Source organism: Cebus imitator, unplaced genomic scaffold (genome assembly GCF_001604975.1).
Source record: "Cebus imitator isolate Cc_AM_T3 unplaced genomic scaffold, Cebus_imitator-1.0 Scaffold6, whole genome shotgun sequence".
In the NCBI taxonomy this organism is placed as follows: Eukaryota; Metazoa; Chordata; class Mammalia; order Primates; family Cebidae; genus Cebus; species Cebus imitator.
In genome coordinates, this window is record NW_016107321.1 from 13,770,234 (window position 1) to 13,789,858 (window position 19,625).

General features: G+C 43.6%; 1 protein-coding gene across 1 annotated transcript in view; it reads right to left on the bottom strand.

Annotated features, from left to right (window-relative positions):
• The window catches only part of MTHFD1L (methylenetetrahydrofolate dehydrogenase (NADP+ dependent) 1 like), a 207,573-nt gene that overhangs the window by 85,144 nt on the left and 102,804 nt on the right, over positions 1-19,625 (bottom strand). Inside the window, exon 15 of the mRNA XM_017539199.2 lies at positions 112-251. Within this exon, the coding sequence (XP_017394688.1) occupies positions 112-251 (140 nt within the window). The remainder of the gene's footprint in view (positions 1-111; positions 252-19,625) is intronic.

The following is a 19,625-nucleotide window of genomic DNA, read 5'->3' on the forward strand; positions in this document are numbered from 1 at the left end:
CCCCCAAAAAAGAAAACTAGTCATTAAACAGGCAGAAACTTTTCAAATGCGAAACTCTGATTTAACATAACGAAACCGCTTCGGTGCTGGGAAGGCGGTGTGCGCACTTACACTGGGCCCGCCTCCGTGCATCTTCAGAGCCCGCACCGTTGCCACCAACACAACCGCGTCGGGCACCAGGCCGGAAGCGCGGCACTTGATGTTGAAGAATTTCTCCATTCCGATGTCAGCACCAAAGCCAGCTTCGGTCACTGTGGGGAAGCAAGTGGAGTATTACCTTCTAAAAACGAAAGTAGGTTTCGGCAATCACCACTACAATTCAAGCTCAAAGGACAGCTAAAATTCCCTGTGTTTATCAACACAACGGTGAGCTGATTTCCCCACTGTCATAGAAACACTCTCCATTATCTGCCCGAAAGAGATGGTGGGCGCCCTCCTCTGCTTCACACCACCAGGCCTGAGGAATCCTTGCCATGGCCAGGCCAAGACTTTTCTTCCAGTACCGTAACTCACAGCAAAGCTTTTCTTAATAAAATGAGGATTTTCAACTTCGTAATCAGGTTCCAAATTGTATCAAAGAACAATGATAGTATAATTATGATTACAATAGGAGACCCTTCTTCTTATGATTATTCTTTTTTTTTTTTTTTTTGAGATAGGGTTTTGCTCTTGTTGCCCGGGCTGGAGTGCAATGGCACAATCTCAGCTCACTGCAACCTCCACCTCTGGGGTTCAAGCAATTCTCCTGCCTCAGTCTCCTGAGTAACTGGGATTACAGACCCCCACCACCACACCCGGCTATTTTGTGTGTGTGTGTGTTTATAGTAGAGATGGGGTTTCACCATGTTAGCCAGGCTTCTGTTGAAGTCCTTACTTCAGGTAATCCACCCGCCTCGGCCTCCCAAAGTCCTGGGATTACAGGCATGAGCCACCATGCCGGGCCCTTTCTCACTTGTTATACAAAGAATAATTTATTTTAGTGCCACCCAGTCATTTCTGTTAACCGACCAATTTCAAGTTAGTTGAAGGGCATACAGACCCTGGTGATCAATCTGGATACAAGACAGTAGCTTTATTCGAGAAACACCAGAAAACACTCATTTCTAGTCCCCACCCCTTCAGTTGCTAGAAAGGTCACAGCTGCCTTTCAAGATAACATGAGGCACTGGGTCAGTAGCATCTTCTTCATATACAAATAGCTCCAAGCCCTTGCGACTCAATTCGAGATGCATGATCCAACAGCATCAGCAGTATCCGAGAGCCTCTAAGAAGTGTGGAATCTGGGGCTCCCCATAAAGTTTACGGAATCAGAATAACAGTGTAATAAGATCCCCAGGTGACATGAAAGTCCATTAAAATCAGGGAAGCAAACCATTCTAAGAAGGGAATACTGCTGATATAGTCAAAAGTGAATGTTTATTAAATACGCACTTATACACTGACAGTATGACCAGGACACAGATAAGAATCAGCGGGAGAAAAACTAAGAAATCAGAAACATTTAACATGATCAGTTTTTTTGCTGGACTACAGACTTTCTTGTTGTACTACAAAGTTTCCAAATTTACAATTATAAATGGCAGCTTATAATTTTGTTAAGTTGCTGTAGCAAGATTTACAAAACTGTTCCCCTTGTTGCTGAACATTTGGGGTGTTTCCAATATAAACAATGCTGCACTGAAAATATCTGTGCCTATGAGCTTTAATCTCTTTCAAATTATATTCTTGGAATAAATTCCCCAGCGTAAGGTAATGGGGCCAAAGGATATAAAAAATTTTTATGACCATTGATATATGCTTTTGACAAATTTAAAAAATTACATTAAAAATGTTCATTTTGGATAAATATAGCCACAAGCATTTTATAGTTTATTATGTGTTATTTAAACTAACTGCAGCAGAACACTTTTGAGAAATAAAAGGCATTCCTTTTTCTACAGTATTTGGGACAATTCTTGTGATTTTATTAGTAGTGGTCAAATCAGGGAAAATCACTTACAGTAACAATCCTTACTTCAGCAGTACCCTGGTAATGTATTTGTTAAGTTTAGCATGTTGGTGGCATCATGGACCCCAAAAGAGGGATAATCCAGGTGACTTTTGTCAAAAGTCATCATTGAGTGGGCTCCTGGAGGTGGAGGGCTGGACAACAAAGCCACAGTACTGGATTACATGGGGCTGCCCTGCAGGTTAGCACACAGACGGGACCCTGGGTCCCCTATAGCTACGCAGCCTCGGCAAGTTCCTTGTTGGAAGAATTACATGAGATGGCACAGGTAAATGACCAAGTCACTGGGTTGTGGTTTGTTTTTTGTTTGTTTGTTTTATTTTCCGGGTGCATACCGAGAACTCACAAAAACAGTTCACATCACTGGAACAGAAATGATAACTTTCCCACTTGCTAAAAATTATATTGAACTCCTAAGCATTTGTGGGAATTCCTGCTACACCCAGGCAATTTTTCTCACTGGTAGAAGCTCACTTTTAGGGTCACTACCGAGAAGCCCTGCAGGGAAGTGGGAGAGAGAACATCTGCTATTCAACTAGAGAGAGCTGGGGGGCGGGGTGGACACTGGGAGGAAGGAGTCTGCCTGGGAGGTGCGGAGAAATGGGGTGATGGAGTCAGGCTCTGAGAAGCAAGTAGGATTTTTCTAAGCAGAGAAATGAGAGTTGGGTATGGCAGGCAAAGGTCAAGGGGAGGAAGGAGAGGGAGGAAAGAGATTCACAGGTAAAGGACAGAGCCGGGCAGAAATGGTCAAGATGAAGAGAAATCAACTGTCATGATGGGAGAGGTTTCACCAGCAAGACCTGTTCCCTGGCCTGATCAGTACTGAGGAGTGGGACTGGAGGAACCCAAATGTTACACATTTTTTTCCCTGCTATGGTATTTAAAAAATCTGTTTCATGTCGCCTTATAGTTGGAGGTAGATTGTTGCATACATTTTACATAATGGGGCTGATCAAGTGATCTCTAAGTTCTTCTCAAATGGATGCATATTTATACATTAAACTACCCTGTCAGCTGGCTAGCTCCGTGATGAGACGGCCCACATGTGTTTGAGACATTAACATAGCAAGGCACGTAGAAGGCACTGAAGGAAGTCATCATCTATCACCAAACCAAATAAAAAGAGAGTAGCAGAAAAACATGTTTTAAAACACGTAGACACAAATATATTAATGACAAGTTTCATTTATAACCACTGAATGGCCTTGAAAAATAGCAAACTCCAATTCCCTTCAAAAACCTAGCTCCCTATAATCCCAGCACTTTGGGAGGCCAAGACTGGCAGATCACCTGAGGTCAGGAGTTCAAGACCAGCCTGGCTAACATGGTGAAACGCTGTTTCTATTAAAAATACAAAAAATTAGCTGGGCGTTGTGGTGCACACCTGTAATTCCAGCTACTCAGGAGGCTGAGACAGGAGAATCGCTTGAGCCCCCGAGGCAGAGGTTGCGATGAGCCAAGATCATGCCATCGCACTCCAGCCTGGGCAACAAGACTGAAACTCTCTCAAAACAAACCAACCAACCAACCACCATAGCTCCTCTCCCCCTTAATACTCCTGTGTAGTCACCATGTTCTCCTATCTTCACTGGTTCCTGCTTCTCCTAAAGCACCTTAATATACAAGCCAAGGCCACGTGCGGGTAAACTTCCCTCCACCACCTCCATCTTCCTCCACATTCCCTGCCTCAAATTTCAGGCTTCTGTAATACCAAGTTTCCAGCAGAGCCCACACACACTATGTTACTTGTCATCACCTCCAGTCCTCTTCTCCCATCTGGAACATTCCTCTTGCCTCTCTCTGCCTCTTTAACCCGCTGTCCAAGTCTCAGCCTAGCTATGCCATTTCCTGGAAGCTTGTCCTTATGCTTTCAGGGAGAGTCGGCTACCCTCCCGCCTGTCCCATCTTCTCCCGGGCCTGTGGTGTGCACCCTAATGAGACTGATGTGCCATCTCCCACGTGGAAGGTGGGACCATGCCTTATTCATCTTGTAGCTCCACTTCCTAACACAGTGCCTGACACAAAGTCAATGAACAAACAGGATGGGACTCAGGAGCCAATGACAACCTCAAGGAAAGGCCATGCTTCGGTGGACGAAACAGAATCACATAGAAGTAGCATACTTCCCTAGCATACTTTCCTTTTTTTATTTTTTTGAGATGGAGTCTTGCTCTTGTCTCCCAGGCTGGAGTGTGGTGGCGCCACGTTGGCTCACTGCAACCTCCGCCTCCTGGGTTCAAGTGATTCTCCTGCCTTAGCCTCCCGAGTAGCTGGGATTACAGGCGCCTGCCACCATGCCGAGCTAATTTTTGTACGTTTAGTAGAAATGGGGTTTTGCCATGTTGGCCAGCCTGGTTTCGAGCTCCTGATCTCAGTTGATCCGCCCGCCTCGGCCTCACAAGCTGCTGGGATTACAGGCGTGAGCCACTGCATCCAGCCCCTTTTTTTCTTACAGTATTAAAATGGTTTTACTAACAGGCATAAATGTCATATCCAATAAAGATGTGACCATCTAAAACGTCTACATGGGTTAGCTAAGCTTAATTTCACATTTTCTTTCTTTATTTATTCATTTATTTTTCAAATGGAGTTTCGCTCTTTTCACGCAGGCTGGAGCGCCCACTGCAAGTCCACCCTCACCTCCCGGGTTCAAGTGATTCTCCCGCCTCAGCCTCCCGAATAGCTGGGATTACAGGCACCTTACATCATGCCCAGCTAATTTTTGTATTTTTATAGAGACAGGGTTTCACCATGTTTTATTTTTAAAAAGATACAAACTGGAAACAAAAAAGTAGTAATAAAGAGAACTCCAGCTAGGGGAATAAAACAACAAGTGGTGGCAAATGGCCGAGGATGCCGGCTTCCAAATCAAAGGAAACGGAGAGACAAAGAATGGGAAGGAAACAGAAGAAAGTACCAAATTCTCCCATTGAAACTGCAAACTGTCCTGAAATACTGCAGGTAATCACGTTTATGTTGTTTGGCTTCAAATATAAGGCTGCCAAGGAAAGAGAACATGGAAAAGGCATGCTGATGTGTAATCAGTCATTGTAAAAGTAAAACTTACTTTAGTAAGGGACCACCAATCACTATGCATTTGGACACTGTGGAGTGCTGCATATCTGTGCCTTAGGGGGCCTTGACATGAAGACCCACCTTATGAGAAGCAGACAAACCACTCTTATAGGAAGGTTCCATTTCCTAGGTACTTCTTAGGAACTGACAACATATCTCACCGATAAGAAGTTAAGTTTTTCTAGTGACTTGAAATAAGTAATGTATTCCCTTATCTTACTTGCAGCTCTCAATAAAATTTAAAAGAGATACAGGCCAAATAATTATTTAACGTTAAATTCAATATAGACTTGCTCTTAAGTCCTGAAGCAAGTCCACTTAGTAGGATTTAGCTTTCCTGAAAGGCACATCATGCAGACTTCTGAAAGCTGCATATGTAATAAGGCTTGCAATAAAGTGTTTGCACAACCATAACCATTATTTGTCTTGGCAATCTCTTTCCCTTTTGTTACAGCTATTCCACTTACAATGTGAATGAAAACAGGAAATGCTGACTAATACTCTTATTGTGCAAACACAGAGGTTACTAGATAGTGATTCTAAGCCTAGCTTGATTTGAACTTCAAAACCTATAATCAGCTGAGAAAGGAAGGGTCAGTGGGTCTGAGTTGGGAAATGACTGACAATTTGGATAAATACGGCTAACAACCTGCACAGGAAACACAGCTCTGGGTTCAGAAAGAGAGTCAAAACCAATTCTGGAACGCCAGCCAGCCGCCTTTCCGTGATCATCCAGGGGTGCACCGAGTTGTGTTGTAAAAATTAAACAGAAACAATGGCAACGACAAAAATGAAAACACCAGAACAAGACAACATTCCTGGCAGGCAAACATGGTATCCATAAAATTCTTCAGGGAGGGAGAGATGATTTCTATATCTTAAGTTATTCTGTATGTTCCCAACTTACTGCACACATCGACGAACACTGCAACGATAATTAGAAGTTGGATTTCTTTTATTTTCCTTTTTTTTCTTTGAGTCTTGCTCTGTTGACCAGGCTGGAGTAGAGTGGTGAGATCTTGGCTCACTGCAACCTCCGCGTCCGCAGTTCAAGTGATTCTTCTGCCTCAGCCTCCCAAGTAGCTGGGATTACAGGAGAATGCCACCACGTCCCACTAATTTTTGTACTTTTAGTGGAGACATGGTTTCACCATGTTGCCCAGGCTGGTCTTGTAATCCTGACCTCAAGTGATCCGCCCACCTTTGCCTCCGCCTCCCAAAGTGCTGGGATTACAGTCATGAATCACCATACTTGACTAGGACTTTAATCACCAATGTCTTAAATTTTTTTTAAAAAAAGCATTAACATCCTTATTTCATTGGAAGGCCCTTTAAAATATGGGTTCATAAAACCCTACAGCGATGCAGGAGCTGTAGGGACCATGTACTCTAACTTCCTCCTGTGCACCAGGCCAGTTACTGTTTGGAGATAATGACACAAAGCCCAGCATGGTGCCCCTGGTCCCTCTGACCCAGCCCAGAGTTCTGTCTATCACATATGGCATTCTCCTTTAAAACATGATTAAATACACATATCACAGAATTCAAGAACAACCTTTCTTTCTTCTCATTCAAGAATTACTGAACCCTACGAATTTGCCTAGTGTTTACACAATCATCTGTGTGCCAATGTCTTCACTTAGTGAAGAAACAGCTGCAGGTACACCAACAAAGACGCAAAAGATTATTCATTACCCAGTGAGAAAGAACATCTTTTCTGACCTTTCTCTTATTTTTCTTGAGATGGTTTGCTCTTTTTGCCCAGGCTGCAGTGCAATGGCATGATCTCAGCTCACTGCAACCTCTGCCCCCCGGATTCAAGTGATTCTCCTGGTTCATCTTCCCAAGTAGCTGGGATTACAGGCATGCACCACCATGCCCTGTTAATTTCTGTATTTTTAGGAGAGACAGGGTTTCACCACATCGGCCAAGCTGGTCTCAAACTCCTCACCTCAGGTGATCCACCCGCCTTGACCTCCCAAAGCGCTGGGATTACAGGAGTGAGCCACCATGCCCAGCCAACATTTTGATTCTTGACGTTTTTTTTTTTTTTTCAAAATTCTGCTTACTGACCTGTATGCAGATAAATTTAAATTCAATTCTCTGTCACATTGATTTTTGGATGTTCTCATGCGTTAGTGCATTCACAGAACCCATTTCTGCTGAATCACAAATCCTAAGTACACTTCAGCCCTTCTCAACTGGAGGCGATTCTGCCTATTCCACTCCCCACCTGGACACTTAGCAATGTTAGGAGACATTTTTGATTGTCATAAATGGCATCTAGCAGGGTTGCTGCTAAATATCCTATAACTCACAGGACAGCTGGGACTCTACCAACAAGGAATAATCAACCCAAAGTGTCCATAGCACTGAGGCACAGACAGCTTGCTGTGGCTCATGCAGGACGAAGGAGCCTGGCACTTCCTAGATGCTTCCTCCGAGAATATTACGAGTGCACTACAAGCTAGGCAGAAACATCTTGTATGTTCATTATGCGAATCATTGTAACCCCATGCACTATAAAAATCCTCGAATACGAATTATCGCAGTCAAAATTCCATCCAGCGTGGTTGGGATGTGCTCTGTCAACAGTGTGGTCACTAAAACACGACACTCTCTGGAGAGGAAAAACAGTGATGAGGTGACTGCTGAACTAGCTTCACAGGGAGGAAGGGAGGGTCAACAGAAACACTCTCAATGCAGAGCAGCGTGGGGGATGGCAGCTGTCCGCCTTATTGCTCAATGTGCACATGATGGGAAGACGCTATTCAAGAGACCCAGGCAAGGGGAGAGGGCCTGAATCTAACACTAGTGAAACGTCTTCTATGTAGCCAGGCAATGTACTAGGTGTCCTGTCTCATTTCACCTTTCAACATCTGTGAGGTATCTTTCTCCTCCATTTACAGTTTATGATACTAAGGACTGGAAAGTTTTATAATTTCCCCCAAGGTCACAGTTATTAAGCGATAGAGCTTGGACTAAAGCCAAGGCCTGTCTGCTAGCAACTTCTGCCAAAGCCCCTACTCCACACTCCTCATCAGGCCATCAACTGATCCCGTAGCATTTCCCTAGCTGAGTTGCTTGGTCAGCTTTGCTTTCAGTGAAAATCTTAACACTTTGTACTTCAATAATTCTTCAGCATTTAACAAGTAGCTCTAAATTATTTTCCTGAACTGAGAGGTAAGCGTATCTAGGCTTTTGTTCTAACTGCAAAAAGGCCCTGCTATGATTACCAAAGCATGCACTCTAGAATTTTCTTTTTTTTCTTTTTGAGATGGGGTCTTGCTCTGTCACCAGGCGGGAGTGCAGTGGCTCAGTCTCGGCTCACTGTAACCCCCGCCTCCTGGGTTCAAACAATTCTTCCGTCTCAGCCTCTCGAGTTGCAGCGATTACAGGTGCGTGCCACCACACCTGGCTAATTTTTGGAGAGATGGGGCCTTCATCCTGTTGGTCAGGATGGTCTTGATCTCTTGACCTCGTGGTCCACCCACCTCTGCCTCCCACAGTATTGGGATTACAGGCGTGAGCCACTGCACCCAGCCGCAATCTAGAATCTTCTTTATGATCCTCCTTTCTTCCCTCCTTCCCTCCCTTCCTTTACTTAAGCCGAGGAACTTGTTGTCTCCTTTACAGTAATTCATTTAGGAATTATAAATCACCTCCCCTGCCAGTTCTTGGTCCATGTGTCAAAAGTGAAAGTTCTGGGGCAGCAGCAGGGAATTTTCTGATTGACAAAGAAACACTTCCGCCAGGCACGGTGGCTTACGCCTGTAATGCCACCACTTTGGGAGGCCAAGGTGGGGCGATCAGGAGGTCAGGAGTTTGATTGCAGCCTGGCCAATCAAACTCCTGTCTCTACTGAAAACACAAAAATTAGCCAGCGTGGAGGAGTGCGACTGTAGTCCCAGCTACTTGGGAGGGTGAGGCAGAAAAATTGCCTGAACCCACGAGGCAGAGGTTGCAGTGAACCAAGATCATGCCACTGCACTCCAGCTTGGGCAACAGAGCAAGACTCCGCGTCGGGAAAAAAACAAACAAACAAACAAACAAAAAACCAGTTCAGAGTGAGGATGCTCCAGGAACCTCTTCCACCCAGACTTGGTACCCAACCCCAGGCAGGAACAGGCCACACAGGTGTGAGAACACTGGCACTGCAGTCCGGACTCCTGAGAGCCAAATGGTCTCCTGGGGTCCACGTATTCACCCCCTCCCAGCGGAAAGATCAGACCCCAAGGCTTGCCTTCTGAACCTCCTCCAGCCAGGCACCAGCCCTCCCTTCGCTGGTTCAGAAATGAGTGATTCAAATGCTCCAGCCTGGGTTTTCCTTCCAAATTGTACTTTGTTGTCAGCACAAGCGCAGGGAAAGAAAAGAAAAGGCAAGAGCCGCTTTAGATCTGAAATTCGCATTTCTGCATTTACACTAGGGGAAACCCTCCCTGGACTCTGAAAAAGAGTTAAACTGAAGTGCTGGGATAAATATCCCTTAAAGTTTTCTTAATTTCCACTTGAAATACCCGGATGTTGCCACTAGAATTGGAAATTACACTTCTGCCTTGCTATGTCACTAAGGAGTTCTTTATTCCATGGGTACTCAGAGATAAAGAAATTAGAACTGTCAGATTTCATAGCTACTTTAGAACAGTAACAACTCTTCTCTCCATATGTGCAATGAACATATATCAAGTATACAACATATTGAGTTCGCCATTACTTTTGGACACAAACTTGAATTTATGGACTGCTAGAGGTCTCACAGAAGAACTAGTCCTTGCAACTAGCTCAGCTCAAAACAGGTTGAGATGAGAAATATGAGCGCACAGGGCATATCTGGCTAACTTAATCATCAAAGGAATTTCTTGTAAATAGAAAGAAAAAAAAAAAAAACTGTAGCTGCCATTCAAGCAAAGGCTACACTTTGGTTTTTCACAACAAATTAGAAACAAAAATAGAAGCTTAGTAGAGGAACAAGCAAGGTGTATGCTAGACAATACTTCATTCTGAAGCACTGTGGGTGTTAATTCCCAAACAGTGCTAAAAGAAATAGGAACTAGAATCTTCAGGCTGCCTTTTTCTGGCCTATGTAAACATGTTTATTCAACGGCAGCTGTCTGCAGATAAACTGAAAAAAAGTCACAGAAACACATGAGTTCTGAGCTTGAGTTAAAAGTGAGCAAGTGAGGATTGTAATGACTTTTTCAGCTACTACGAGGAAACTGACCCAGGATAAATCATTAAATTAAGAGAGAAGTTCAGCATTATTACTGCAGCTTAAAAAAAGAACTTTGTTTAGAATATATTAATGTTGAGAATCGACTCATCTTAAGTGTATGAAATTTTACTAAACACTAAATCCTTTCTGCTCTTTAGGATTTGTATATTTAACACATAATCCTATTTAGTTTTATTAAATATCTCAGAGTCAAATTTCTGGGAAGTATATAGAACTAACCGGACACAGGCTGGGTGCAGGAGCTCACACCTGTAATCCCAGCACTTTGGGAGGCCGAGGTAGGCGGATCACAAGGTCAGGAGATCCAGACCATCCTGGCTAACACAGTGAAACCTCGTTTCTACTAAAAGTACAAAAATTAACCAGGCATGGTGGTGCACGCCTGTAGTCCCAGCTACTTGGGAGGCTGAGGCAGGAGAATTGCTTGAACCCGGGAGGCGGAGGTTGCAGTGAGCCGAGATTTTGCCACTGTACTCCAGCCTGGCAATGAAGCGAGACTCCATCTCAAAAAAGCAAACAAACAAAAAACTGAAGTGGACACATATCAGGAGGCTTAAAGGAAGAAGAAGCCGGTACAAACCTCAACATTAATATTAGCATGTGCCATTCTTCCTTCCCACCGCTTTGGTGATGACCGAGTTCATACACATTAGGGGAAGATTGGGGGTGGCAGAGACATCATGAGGAAGTTACTGGGGATATATGTGGGGAAAGGGATAGAGAAAGTGAGCAGTGTAAAGACGACACAGGTACACAACACATTTATGATTGTATACCAATACCCCTTAGACGTGCTTTTGTGTCAGAACTCAGAATTTCCTTCCTCCAGAGAGTTAATTAGTTACAAACACTGGTTTGCATTATTTGGAACCATCACGAGATCATCTTGTTTTGTAAGATGATTTTAACCAAAGTGAAATTTAATTTTGGAAAAGAAATGAAAGAAACGTTTTGACGAATATTATAAATTATACACATTATAATATACTATTATACACGTGATAAATTATACAGGGTTATTTTTACTCCTTTATAAAAATCCAACAGAATTAAATTCATAAATCCATTATCCAAATAGTTTGCATGTTCTGGTACGGAACAAGAACAATTTGTAGAGTGTCATCATTATGACCAGAGCTTAGCCCTTCTGCTCTTGGCCAGCAGTGGTGTTCCCCAGTCCTGGCTACAGCTGGGGATTCTGGAAGACTGCATGGGGGCAGAGCTCTCTTCTAGCAACTCCTGAGAACTGGACACCAGGGAGTTAACTCACAACAAATGAATTCTGACAGGCTTGGCCACCAACATGATTTAGCGTAAAATAATGAAAAGATGACACAGAACAGTTTCTACTGAGCAGTTATGAAAACAAACCCAAAAGGGAAAGAAGTACAGGATGAGTATCCCTCATGCAAAATGGTTGGCACTGGACGGAAGTGATATTTGACTTTTCAATTTGTTCAGGTTTTGTAATACTTGCATATACATAATGAGATCTCATAGGGATGGGACCTGAGTCTAAACATGACATTCATTTCTATTTCATGTACACCTTATACACATAGCCTGAGCATTTTTTTTTTTTTTTTTGAGACAGCGTCTTGCTCTGTCACCCAGGCTGGAGTGCAGTGTCATGATCTCGACTCACTGCAACCTCTGCCATCCAGTTCAAGCAATTCTCCTGCCTCAGCCTTCCAATTAGCTGGGACGACAGGTGCGTGCTACCATGCCCAGCTAATTTCTTTCTTTCTTTCTTTTCTGTATTTTTAGTAGAGACAGTGTTTCACCAAGTTGCCCAGGCTAGTCTCAAACTCCTGGGCTTAAGTGATCTGCCTGGCTTGGCCTCCCAAAATGCTAGGATGATAGGTGTGAGCCACTGTGCCTGGCCTTGAACAACAGTTTTCATGATTTTGTGCATATATGAAAGATTTAGCTGCATGGTGACTGCAACCCACACATGAGACCAGGTGTGGAATTTTCCACTTGTGGCATCATGTTGTCACTCAAACTTTAGATTTCTGAGCACTTCTTTGGATTTTGGCATTAGGGATGCTTAACCTGTGTAAACATCAACAGGTAAAAACATCTTACTTTAAAGCTTCCTAGGAAGGAACAGTTTCAAAAACCATGCAATAAGTTTTTTCGAGACCATTAGTGTAACTTGGCAAGAGAAACTATGATTATTGAATTTGAAAACAAAGTAAATATGCCAGCATTTCTGGCAGGACAACTTAGAGTACACAATAAATTAAGACAGACTTATCTTAGAGAAAGAAAATATCTTAAAAGTTACAATTTTAAGATCGTACAATGTAGTAACTCATTATAAGCAGGCAGATCATGGACTTTTGAACCAAAGATAGAGTCCCAGTGGAATTCACAGTTTCGACCAACATTTAAAAAAACAAATAAAACAGGATAGAAAATATTAGGCTATATCATACATTCAAGAGTCACAGGCACAGATTCTACCTGGGCTGATTTCTTATGTAAGGGAAGAGACAGGCCTGCCAGCTTTTCGGTCATGTCTAGATCTACCAGTTTCTCACAAGCAGATTGATTTAATGACTATTCATGCCTGGCCAGAAAAATCTGCTCAGTTTTGGTACAAACAGCAGAGGCGGCTCCCATGAAACAATGTTGCTAGTGTTATTAGTCAACGTATTTTTTTTTTTTTTTTTTGGAAATAGGGGCTCACTCTGTTGCCCAGGCTGGAGGGCAATGAGATTGTAGCTCAGTTCAGCCTTGCTCTCCAGGGCTCAGGTGATCCTCCCACCTCAGCCTTCTGCGCAGGTGAGACCACAGGCGCACACCACCACGCCCGGCTAGTTTTTGTATTTTTTTTGTAGAGATGGGGTTGTGCCATGTTGCCCAGGTTGGTCTTGAACTTCTGGGCTCTAAGCATCCGCCTGCCCTGGTTTCCCAAAGGGCTGAGATGACAGGTATGAGACACTGTGCCCAGCCTCAGTGTATTTATATTTAGGATTACAGAGCACAAAGATAGCCCAAAGATGAAGAAAAACATCTACATTTTTACTCGCACTGATCCTGTGACCCATTGTCACGGACTTGGAGCTGGACAGCAAAAACGTAGCATGAAAACAAATGAAGTAAAAAGAATCTTCAGTCAGACTCTTCAGTTTGAACGTTATTTTGTAGAAATGGGGAAGTTGTTCTTTAGAGTGATCTACGCCCTCGTGCAGGGCACATCATGGTACCTGCGACGCACTCATCGGATCAGGGACTCAGCCTGTGGCCCTCATTGCGAGGGAGGAAACACAGGGTCTTGGTCCTCGGTATGGATAAAGGAACTGAACCCTCAGGGCTGCCCAGGACATAAAGCTGAGAAGCTGGGACAAAACTGGGACAGCACCCAGGAGAACATGTAGGTCAGATCAGTGACAGCGGCAAGAGTCAGGTGATGCAAGTGAGAGGTTAAAGGGCCCCCCTGGATCCATCTCAGCCCCTTAGTTAGTGGGTCTGGGATTTGCTCGGTGCTCTACCCTCTCAGTGGCCCCTGGGAGCAGGGGTGGCTCTTTTCCCAGCTTTCCGTACCACATATAGAAAGCAGGAGAATTCAAGGCATGGGGATGAAAAAGCGCAGCATTTAGGATCTTCCAGAGATACATGGAGGGCCTCTGCCATCAGAGGAACCTGCTTCTGCACACCTACTTTCAGGGGTCTGAAGGCAAACCTCTATCTTGGAATGTGAGACCCCCAAGTTCCCAGCTTAGGTCTCCAGCCCAGCCGGAGAAACTTTTTGCCTTGTGAGGAGGTCATCTTGAGGCTGAGGGAGGCTTAACTTGGCCCAGCTGGCTGCTGAGGCCTGGGGCTATAGGTTCAGCAGGAACCAGGGCTGAGCTGCAGAGTTTGAGAAGAGTCCACCAATGTAATATATGGGGAGAACATGGGAGTGGATTTGTGTGGAAGACATAGATCAATGAGGAAATTAACACTGAAGGCTAAACAGGGGTTTTTTCTGCTGCTGCTGACATTAAGCGTGGTGACAAGCACCAGGTGTTGGGGTTCACGCCTGTGATAGCAGCACTTTGGGAGGTCAAGGTGGCAAGATCACTTGAGCCCAGGAGCCTGGGCAAGATAGGGAGACGTCACCTCCGCAAAAAAAAAAAAAAAAAAAAAGGAAGACGACCTTGGTGAGCAGATAGTTGATCAAGTCAAGGTCTCCAAATTCAACCCATAACACCTGCTATTTCCTACCCTACTGGTGTAGTGCTCCATTTTGGGGCATGGAGACAAGAACAGTCCACACTATCTTGCTTTTCCTGGGTCCCTCCGGTGTGCCGGAGAAGGCACCCTGCTGCCTGTTCAGTGGTACTGGACGGTAAAGGCACTAAGAGAAGCAATGGGGACATCCTGAAGAGGCCAGCAGTTCATATTTACATTTGATAGAACTCAATGCAGGTCACGGGGGCTCACGTCTATAATCCTAGTACTTTGGGAGGCCGAGGCAGGCTGATCATGAGATCAGGAGTTCAAGAGCAGCCTGGCCAACAAGGTGAAAATGCTGTCTCTACTAAAAAACACAAAAATTAGCTGGGTGTGGTGGTGCACACCTGTAGTCCCAGCTACTTGGGAGGCTGAGGCAGGAGAATCGCTTGAACCTGATAGGTAGAGGTTGTAGTGAGCAGAGATCACATCACTGCACTCCAGCCTGAGTCACGCCGACACAGTGAGACTCTGTCACACACACACAAAAAAAGAAAAAATAATAAACACCTCAAACTACAGATAATAGCCTTGAAAAGTAGGGATGAGCATTTTATGTTTTGGCTTATTTCTAAAATAACTTGTTGGCAAATTAATATATTATTAGAAATGTGTTATTAGTGATATGCTATTAGAAAATTTAATGTAAGGAAGAAAACAAACCAGGCACCATAAACCATTTTTACTTTAATCTATGTGTCAGGTTATCTTTTCACTGTTGACAGAAGAATGACGTCCTTGAGACGTCCCGGTAAGCATATTTTACAGGAAAAAAAGTAACAAAAATCGGGAGTAATTCACATGTCCCCATCTCCCCACCTCTACCCCATCCCTAAGCCCAGAAGGAATTTGTTATAATTGCCATCTTGCATAAAAGAAGAACAAACCCTCAGTTTGCCACCTTTCTCTCCATGCTCTTGAAGTGTCCTCAGCCTGACAAAAATATGATTAGTCTACACAGGAAGATACTAAAGGTATATAAACATTTAATTGTTACGTTTATTATAGTGGCAAAAGATATGCATTAAAAACAAGGTTTCATTATGCCTAACTGGCTTGCAAATCTCAGAGAAAGGTTCCTGAAGAGCAGTTTGGGGCTCTCCCTAACAAAGATGCCATTCTCTACCTACATGCTTTATCAGCAGTGTCTCGGATGCCATTCTCTAAAGATGGCTCTGTATCCCAATCGATTCAGCTAATCTAATATGAAAGCTTTCTACATGACACTAACTACCATATAATCTTCTGCTGTAAGACTGAGTCCTGATTTAGAAGACTATACTCTTACAATTGGACATGTTCTAAACTCTTTTTCTAAAATGATCCGTGATGCACAGAGGAATGAAAACGTGGGCTGGTCAGTTTGGTTGATTTACAAGATAATCCTAACCATGTTTGTGTAGAGAAGTCATAGGTCTTCTTGCCTAAACCGTGACTGACCACCTGGCAGATGCTATCAAAAAAGAGACGATGACACAGATGACTTGGGATTAACTCAATTCTGTGTTTAGGAAAACCTCTTAAACTGTGTCACGCAGACAGTGGATTGGCAACTCACCTTTCTATGTCAAGAAGAAGAGGCAGAATCTGAATGTGTTCACTTCTCTTGCAGCTAGGTATGGCTGCGTGACTAAGGTCACTGACAAGATGCAACCAGGAGTGTTGTATGTGATTTCCAGGAAGTCTCCTGAAAAGGGTGTATGCCCTTCTTCCTTTTTCTTGCTGAATGGGATACAGATGCAATGGTTGGGTTTATGCAACCATCCTGGACTACCAGGTAGCACAGACCCCCCAATGAAGATCAAGAAGTTGCTAAACCAGCCTAGACTGGCTACCTTAACTTCCTTTACGTGAGAGACAAATAAACTTCTATTATAGCATTGGGTGACTTCCTTCCTTCCTTCCTTCCTTCCTTCCTTCCTTCCTTCCTTCCTTCCTTCCTTCCTTCCTTTTCTTCCTTCCTTCCCTCCCTCCCTCCTTTTCTCTCTCTCACTCTCTTTCTTTCTTTCTCTTCTGTTGTTATTTGTGAGTAAAACTAATCCTCATTCATTTGCAAATATAGAGGCTACTTAGAAACACAGCATTTTTCATTTCTATCATTTCAGCTTGCAAACTGGTCAAACACTGGGCAGTGTTTTCTTTTTCTGAACAATGTTAACTCAGAGACTAAAGTCAAGGTTACGATTCTAATTTAGAAGAGGAGCAACTTGCTCAAAGTTTTGCTGATGAATAAGCTAAACTTTCAGAGGCTGAGATGTTGCAATAACTTTAATCTACCCCGCCAAGCTACGCCACTGAAGGAAAGGGGGAGGAAGAATCGCAAGCTCCAGACACTGAGTGAAATAACACAGCAGAAGCCTGCACTTACAGCACTTTGGAGAGGCACAAGATCTGTGTGCAGGAATCCAGGGGCTTTCCTGTTCAACTGTCCTTAAAAACTGCTTTTACCTTAGGCTGGGTGTGGTGGCTCATGCCTATAATCCCAGCCCTTTTGGAGGCCGAGGCAGGAGGATCACTTGAAGCCAGGAATTTGAGACCAGCCTGGGCAACATGGCAAAAACTCATCTCTACTAAAAATACAAAAATTAGCTTGACGTGGTGGTGCATGCCTGTAGCTTGGGAGGCTGAGGCCCAAGAATCCCTTGAACCCGGGAGGAGGAGGTTGTGGTGAGCCAAGATCACGCCGCTGCACTCCAGCATGGGCAACAGGGCAAGACTGTCTCAAAAACAAAACAAAACAAAATCTGCTTTTACTCTAAATTCTATCTCATTTGTTTGTATATGTGCCAAATGAAGAAATGGTGTTCTGGAAGAAAAACCTATTTTCATAGTTGTTTAAAATATTTTTAGAAGTTGTATCATGAAATTGTTGCCTGTCCCTGAAAAGTAAAAACAATATCCTCTCAACCAAAACATCTATGCAATTTTATAAAACAAACCAAGAAAAAGGGACTAAACAATATGGAGAAAAAATCAAAAGAAGGTACTCAGATTGCTGGTGTTTACAATTTAGCGTGTTTGTTTGCAGAAACCCTTAAACATATGAAAAAATTTTAAACCTCATTAAAATCTAACCAAGCATCCAGGCATGGTGGCTCACATCTGTAATCCCAGCACTTTGGGAGGCCGAGGCAGGCAGATCACGAGGTCAAAAGATCGAGACCATCCTGGCCAACATGGTAAAACCCCGTCTCTACTAAAAATACAAAAATTAGCTGGGTGTGGTGGCACGCACCTGTAGTCCGAGCTACTCATTTGGCTGAGGCAGGAGAATTGCTTGAACCTGGGAGGTGGAGGTTGCAGTAAGCCGAGATAGAGCCACTGCACTCCAGCCTGGTGACACAGTGAGACTCCATCTAAAAACAAACAAAAAAAAAAACAAAAAAAAAAACACACACAAAAAATCTAACCGAGCATCTCAGTGCTGAATATGGAGCATTGGGCAAATGAAGAAGCCATGCTCACTGTCCCTGAAAAGCAGACTACATGGGAAACCACTGACAAATCTCACTCCATTGTCCATGTATCTGAGTTCCATTTGCAGAGAGTCTCAGCCCTGCTCAAGTCAGGTGATTCATCCCAGTCACCTACTGCCTGCATCCTGCCATTCATCCCAAGGGAAATGCAGGAATACGGCCACAAACAAAAGCCATCACTACTGCAAGAAAGTAAGGTAAGGCCCCTGGCTCACTAAACATGGCCGTTAACATCCAGACTTAGTTCTAAAAATAAGTGAAGATGTAACCACATACTCATCATAACGTCAATCTTGGCTCTGGCCTCAACCTCTCTCCTAAATTACAGACCTAAATTTCCTTCCCCACCCCTGAAACTAACAAACATTAACATTTTACTATGACTGCTTAAGACTGTTCCTCTTTCAGGGAAGTAAAGCAACACAGCTGAGCTTAGTATCCCATGCACCCATCCCACCCCTGTACTTCTCATGGTCACGACTCCTACGAACTCAGAGCTTCTGCAGATCAGGTTTTCAGACTTTTTCTAAATACACACAAACACACATAAACAGAATATAGCATTGTGTTGTGTGTATTTCGAAAATGTGACACACTTCCACAACCCGCTTTTTCATTCTGCATTTCTGAGCTGAGCCGTGTAGTTACACCCAGAAGTAGCATTGCCGGTTATATCATGTGCACATCTCTAACTGCTGAAGGAGTCCTTTCCTCAGGAGGGAGCCCCAGTAGACAACAACTTGTCCACTCTTTCCCTTCTGTTGTTCTACTTCAGAAAAGTGGAATGACTTATCTGATTGCGGGGTGGAGTTGGAAAGAAACAGCATCTTAAGGTACAGTCCAGGCAAAATCATTCAGGAAGTCCTCATGGATTAGAAAGTATACTAACTCTTCTCCGTTACTTTTAAAGACACTGAATATGACTCCAGTCTATCTGCTTCACCCTGTCTCTGAGCTAGCAGAACTATTTTGATTTCTTGACCACAGACCAATCTTTCTCCCCTCTGGCCTTCTCCAAGGCTCGCCTCAGTGCCATCGTCTCAGGAGGGCCTTTCTGAAACCACTATTTAAAAACTGTCAATTTCTCCTCGCTGGTAATTGAAAGCATAACATTTCAGATTAGCGTTTATTCCCCTCCAGAATATGACTTCATCTAATGATGAAACTCATCTCCCCCAGATGTCTTCAACTGGAAACCATGCCCACAATCCGCCAGCTCCCGTCAGCTACAGTCACCTGCCTGTTCTTTGCACTCTGCCTCGAATGTACTTCTCCCTGTGTCTGCATGTCAAATTACTTGATTTTTCAAGTCTATGTTTCCTTTTATTTAAAAAAAAAAAAAAAAGTAATACACACTAATTGTAAGAATTTCAGAATGTCAAAACACAAAGTATGAAGTGAAAGTCACCGTGATCCCACTTCCTCCAAGCAAATAAAAATGATCATTTGATATACTTCTATATCTCTTCATTGCATATATAGATATAAATCTCATAAAAATTATCTACTAAAAAATACAAAAATTAGCCAGGTGTGGTGGCGTGTGCCTGTAATCCCCAGCTACTTGGGAGGCTGAGGCAGGAGAATCACTTGAACCTGGAAGGCAGAC